This window comes from Ceratotherium simum, chromosome 5 (assembly GCF_057802395.1).
Source record: "Ceratotherium simum simum isolate JZ-2026a chromosome 5, ASM5780239v1, whole genome shotgun sequence".
NCBI classification, from domain to species: Eukaryota; Metazoa; Chordata; class Mammalia; order Perissodactyla; family Rhinocerotidae; genus Ceratotherium; species Ceratotherium simum.
The window spans coordinates 70,944,654-70,950,653 of record NC_141904.1 but is presented as its reverse complement, the minus strand read 5'-3'; the positions used below and the strand labels follow the sequence as shown (position 1 = coordinate 70,950,653).

General features: G+C 49.6%; 1 protein-coding gene across 1 annotated transcript in view; it reads left to right on the top strand.

Annotated features, from left to right (window-relative positions):
• Positions 1-960: 960 nt before the first annotated feature.
• Positions 961-6,000, top strand: part of RYBP (RING1 and YY1 binding protein) — a 79,736-nt gene continuing 74,696 nt past the window's right edge. Inside the window, exons 1-2 of the mRNA XM_087431346.1 lie at positions 961-1,065; positions 1,815-1,940. Of these exons, the coding sequence (XP_087287472.1) occupies positions 1,034-1,065; positions 1,815-1,940 (158 nt within the window). The 5' untranslated portion in view covers positions 961-1,033. The remainder of the gene's footprint in view (positions 1,066-1,814; positions 1,941-6,000) is intronic.

The following is a 6,000-nucleotide window of genomic DNA, read 5'->3' as shown; positions in this document are numbered from 1 at the left end:
TGCGTGCATTAGGTTTCTGAATTTTCCAAACTAACCCAGGAGGAGGGTTATTAGCCTCATTTCGGACACGAAGGAACTGAGGCAGAAGGTTAGAGTGCTGGCACGTGACCGCGAGGATTTGAATAGCAACTTCCCTAGGGAAACGCCCTATTTAGGCTTTGGGGGCTCAAGCGGGAGTGGGGGCACAGGAGCTCGGTGGTCGGCCTCGGGGAACCTTTAGTTGGGCCACACCCTTTCTGCACAGTTCCCTCCGCGTCAGGGGCCTGAAGGGGCTTAGGGCTGGAGTATCGGCTGGAGGCTGCGACTTCAGGGAAGGCAGATACAAAGCTCCGCGTGGCACAGTGGCAGAAGAGCGCGGGGGAGCCCGGGCCAAAGGAGGCCCTGCCGCCTCCCGGGGCTCTGCCAGCCTCGAAGCGTTGCGAACGTCGCGGCTCGTCGCGGCTGCTGCGAGCCCCAGCCGCGCGCGCAAAGTGCGCGGAACTACTTCCCCGGGGCGCCTTCGGGGCCGGGCTCCCGGCAGGCGCCCCACGGGGCGGCCGCGCGGGGCCCGAAGCCCATCGCCGGCTCCCGGGCGCGGCCACGTGCGCCCCACTGGGCTTGCACGCTCCGCCGCGCCGAGCCGCGGGGCCACCGGCAGGCACGCGCGCCCCCAGCGCGCACACACTCCCGGGCACGCACACCGACAGCCCGGCCCACGTCCGCCACGCCACGCCCTCCCCCGCGCCCCGCCCCCGCCCTCGCGGCGCCCGCCGCCGCCCTCCCATTGGCTGCACGGCGCGTGACGCGCGGCGCCCGGCCCCGCCCCTCGTCAGTCACTCGGCGGAGGCGGCGCTGGCGGGGACTAGTCTCGTCCGGAGACTGGCAGCGGCGGCGGCGGCGGCGGCGGCGGCGGCCGGAGCTCGAGCCCCAGCGGCTGAGGGCGGGCGGGCGCGGGGGAGGGAGGGGGGCCGGTCCGCGACGACTCCCCGGACGGCGTTTCTCCTCCGAGCGGCGCCAGTTTCGGCTTTGGGGGGGGCGGGGGTACAGCCCATCCATGACCATGGGCGACAAGAAGAGCCCGACCAGGTACCTGCTCCGAGCTGAGGGGGCGGAAGGGGAGGGAGAGCTGGGGGCGGGCGGGGGCCGGCGACGGCGAGGCCTCGGAGCCACCCGGGGCGGGGGGAGGCGCTGCTAAGATGGAGATCCGGGGGCGGGGGGAGGCGGCGGCGGCGGGCGGTGGCGGCGGCGGCGGGAGGCGGTGTCGCTCCCGCTCGGGGCCGGCGGCCGTGCGCGCCGCAGCCATGGCGGCTCCTCCTCAGCCGCCCTCCGCCGCCGCCGCCGCCACTCCTCCCAGACAAAGGGAGATTTAACCAGGTGGGGAGGGAGGGAGGGCGCGAGCATGGGAGGGGAGAGGGAAGGAGCCGGCCCACTCCCCGCCGCCGGCCTCGGGCTGCCCCTGCGCGCCCCCTCCAGATCCGGCCCGCGGCTCCCCTGCCGGCCCCCCCAGCCCCACGCTCAAGTCCACAAGTCCGCCCGCTTCCTGCGCCCGCCGCGGCCCTGCCCGGGGCGCCGCCGCCGCCGCCGCCTGCCGTGCGAGGCTGCACGGCCCGGGCCCGGAGGTGGCGGGGGGCCGGTGGGGGCGCCCCGTGCCCTCCCGCGGCCCCTCTGCCCGTCCTCGGAGAGGGTGGGTGGGTGGTCGCCCGAGCGAAGTTTCCAGCGCTGGATTCCTGCGAAATTACGACGGCTCACCAGCGCCTGTGTTTTGCTGTCTCTCCCCCTTTCTCCTGCTCCCTGGCTCTTCCCTCCCCTTTCCCCCACTCCTCACTCCTCTGAAGGCCAAAAAGACAAGCGAAACCTGCAGCAGACGAAGGCTTTTGGGATTGTAGCGTCTGCACCTTCAGAAACAGCGCTGAAGCCTTTAAATGCAGCATCTGCGATGTGAGGAAAGGCACCTCCACCAGGTACTTGAAGATCTGTGTTACCTTTTGTTAAAGGACTTCCCCCCCCCAAAAGATGGGGGAGAGGGTAGTGAGCTGTACTTTCTATCCTATTTCCAACTTGTTGATGACGGCTTTTTCTGCATTTGGGGGGTGGGTCATGAGTGTTTTCGGTTTTGTGTGTTTCGTGTTGGGTGCAAAGGCTCGTGTTCACTAACTGATTTATGGGAGGGAATTTTTCCAGGTTTTCGTCGTATTTCGAACAGCCGCTGGATTTATTTGACACTTGTATTCATGGGCTTATTGCTTTTGGCTCAAAAAGAGAGGAAGCAGTGCGTTTGCGATGGATTGTAGGACATTAGACCTTTTTATTTTTGTCATGTGCAGAATGTTTTTAATTTGCCTGTCCTGAATTATTTTTGTCTTCTCTGAGAAATTTGGTGGTGGTAGTATAGTAAGGCTGGTTATGTTTTCCTGTCTCCAGGTGCAAATGTCTGTTATTTTCTTGCACTTGAACATAAATGTTGGGGTTTGATAAAGTGCATTTTTTGGAAAGCTGAGCTGTCAGTTTGTGTATTTTTTTTCTGACTAGCTTATGCAGAGTGGTGATGGAGGACGATTTTGCAAAATGGTGAAATGAATAGTATGACTATATTGAAGTTTGTGTTTAAAGCTTTATTGTAATGAAAAGAATGTTTAAAGAATTTATTTTCATTTTGGTGAAGGTAGTAAACTGCATCTGGTATCAAAATGAGTTGAACTACTCCAGATTTAACATTTAGATATACTTGGATAAAATGTCAAAGCTGGTTTTGTAGTCTTCCAGTCATCTTTTAACTTGTATCCGGAATTTGTTTCAGTGATGTTAGAATTTGAAGTTAAACTATTCTCTTGTCATTTAATGGGCAGGCATTGGGGTATGTGTACATGTGAAAGCGAGATAGAGTGAGTGAGTTCCTGATGGATCCTTGAAGACTTAAAGCTGATTGCCAAAAGTCTCATTTCGTCAAGTTCTTGTTTTTGAACTGGTGGCATTCTAATATGACTGTGTAGTAGTACTCCATAGTTCTCACTGGATATTGTTCTTTGACTAAATGAGTATGTCCCATTAGAGTTTCATTGCTTTATTTATACCTGGGCAACCTAAAGAATATAACTGGGATGAATTGGTCCAATTACTGGTGGAACAGTTCTGTGAATTCCACCAACTCTTTCAATAATGAGACTTTTGAATAAACATACTAGAGAACTAAAAATATTTCCCCGTAACTAGTTTTTAACGTAAGTTCATGTCAGTTTTTTGTATTATCATAGAATAGATTTAGTTAAAATGAGAAACACTCATTGGGAGCTTAGTAGATTTTGTATTGCCATCTAAAACAGGGAATTCCATCAAATGACATGAAAGTTTAGAAACGTATTTGTTATTTAAAGCAATAGTGATTGTATTTTATTTATGAGTAATGTTTTTTTACGTGTAGAATCCCTCAGAGGCCAAACCTCTTTATTGTGGTTTTGCTTTGAGTGTTACCGTAGATGATGTTCAAGTAAATGACTAGGAAACTCCTAAGAACTTGAGAACTTTACTGGTGAAGAAAAACTTAAACCAAATTTAAAAGTTTACATCTGATGTATTGCTGGGAATAATCATCTCATAATGAAATGCATTTCAGTTTCTACGTGTATAAAAAAAATCTGACTCATCAACTTTTTGGAAGCACGTGGAAGGTTCTGACTTTAAAAACAATATGGATGTTTAAAGATTTTCAGTCATGGATGATGACGGTGAAGTTGTTTTTTAAACAAATATATTAAATTGTTAATAATGAAAATATTTATAATCTATTCAGGAAGAGGATGCTCACCTGCTGTCTTTAAGGGACTTCGTGTAATTTTTTGATGTCTGTTGAGTAGGACTAAAACACAGATTTCAGAGATCTGAGGACTTAAACTCTGAGGAACTCATGATACCCTTATTTAGCCTATATTTGTTTCATCTTGATTATTGTCAGTATTTTGGTGTTTTAGATCTATTCTAGAAGACATCATTAATCAGAAGGCAAATAACATGTCTTTCTTATGCTATGAATGGGCTTCCTGTGGAAAGGTGAATTGGACAGGTTTTTGTCCTGTCCTATCCAGTATGTTAACTGTTGGTTAATATGTTGGTGATACTAGTTACTGCTATGTTTTTTTCCTTGTAATTTCCTTGGTACCTCAAAGGTTTGACATTTTCTGCCTTGCATAGTTTTCATCAGAATTGGTCTTGATGGCAGTAGAAACTTGTTGGGTTTTGGATGCTGGGTAGTAGGCAAAAGTTTGTGATTTTAAAATCATTTTTAAATAAAAAAGGCTTTTTTAACCTTTCGACTGGTGTAGAAATTGGGTTTTATTGCTCTGAGCTGATGATTCATGTTTAACAGCCTAGCTGGTTGGCTTAGTGAGTGGTCATTTTGGAGTTTGTTCATCATTCTTGTCAAAATTGTCACTGTTGTCTACCAGTCAACCAAGGAAGTCAGCTTTGAATTAGTGGTCGTCCAGTAGGACACATTTACCCTTGTAACTGTGGATAAAATTGATATTCCTCAGTTTGATTGGGAAAATGTTGCTGCTCATCCAAAGAACATTTATTAAATTCCTAGAATGAAAGAGACTGCTCGACATTGGGGAGGGGAGGGTGGTGTTAAAAGGTTGCTAAGGCATACCAGAATGACCATAAACCACGTTACAAAGGTTCTAAGAGGGGTGTAAATAAAGTGCTGTGGGAGGTTGGAGCAGTCTGGCTTGGGGAATCAATTAGAAGGTTTTCCCCTCCCTCCCCCGTTTCTTCTGGACGAGGAGAAGTGATTTCTGCAAAATCACCTGCCAACTTTTCACTATTGCTGTGTGTACTGGATATATTGAATTCTGCAAGTGGAATCATGAAAGCGATTCAGAAGGTCTTTTTTCTTCTTTTTGGAGGAGCGTAGAGCAGAATGAAAGGAAGGTCGTCAGAAGCTCCTAAGAAATGTATTAAGGGAAGAAGGAGGGGACACTTAATAGGCTAGCTTGGGGGTCAGGGGGCAGTAGAGATCTATATCTTGGATGTATCATCCGTTATGTCTTGGGTCTCTTTGGTTCTTACATACACTCCTTTCTCCAACCATTTTCGAACCATACCGTCCCACTCTTTACCCCTCGCTGTTTTTTTGTTTTTGTTTTTTCACTGAGGAAGATTCGTCTTGAGCTAACGTCCGCAGCCAATCTTTCCTCTTTTTGTATGTGAGATGCTGCCACTGACCGACAAGTGCTGCAGGTCCACACCCGGGAACCAAACCCGGGCCACCGAAGTGGAACGTGCCAAACTTAACCACTAGGCCACTGGAGCTGGCCCTGGTTATTTTTTTTATAGCTTTATTGAGGTATAATTTACATACCATAAAATTCACCAATTGTAAATGTACAATTCAGTGATTTTTAGTAATTTTCAAGAGATGTGCAACCATCACCATAAACCAGTTTTAGATCGTTTCCATCATATATGGTTTCCTCATGCCTGTTCTGTGATATACTTTTCTGTCTTTCATACTAGAGCGTGGAGGAGTCATCTGCAGCTTGGAAGGTTGCCTCCCCACCTTGCTGATGTGCTGTAAGCCTTGCAAGGTGGAAAATAAAGGAGTGTGTATGTACGGTGATGGTGGGTGGGGAAGAAACACTATCCCTTTCCTAGGTGATAGCTAAAGTAGTATTTCCCAGCCCACTTTGCCAGCCTCATGAACAAAGATACCAGCTTTTAAAAGAAAAAAAAAAACCCACAGGGGCTGGGCTGGTGGTGTAGTGGTTAAGTTGGTGCACTCCACTTCAGCCCCCTGGGGTTCGCAGGTTCGAATCCCGGGCGTGGACCTATGCATTGCTCATCAAGCCATGTGCGGTGGCGTCCCATATACAAAAATAGAGGAAGAAGAGCACAGATGTTAGCTCAGGGCTAATCTTCCTCAGCAAAAAGAGGAGGGTTGGCAATGGATGTTAGCTCAGAGCCAATCTTCCTCACAAGAAAAAAAAAAACCCACAAATTCACAAATTTATCTAACCCTTCTGTTAAGTT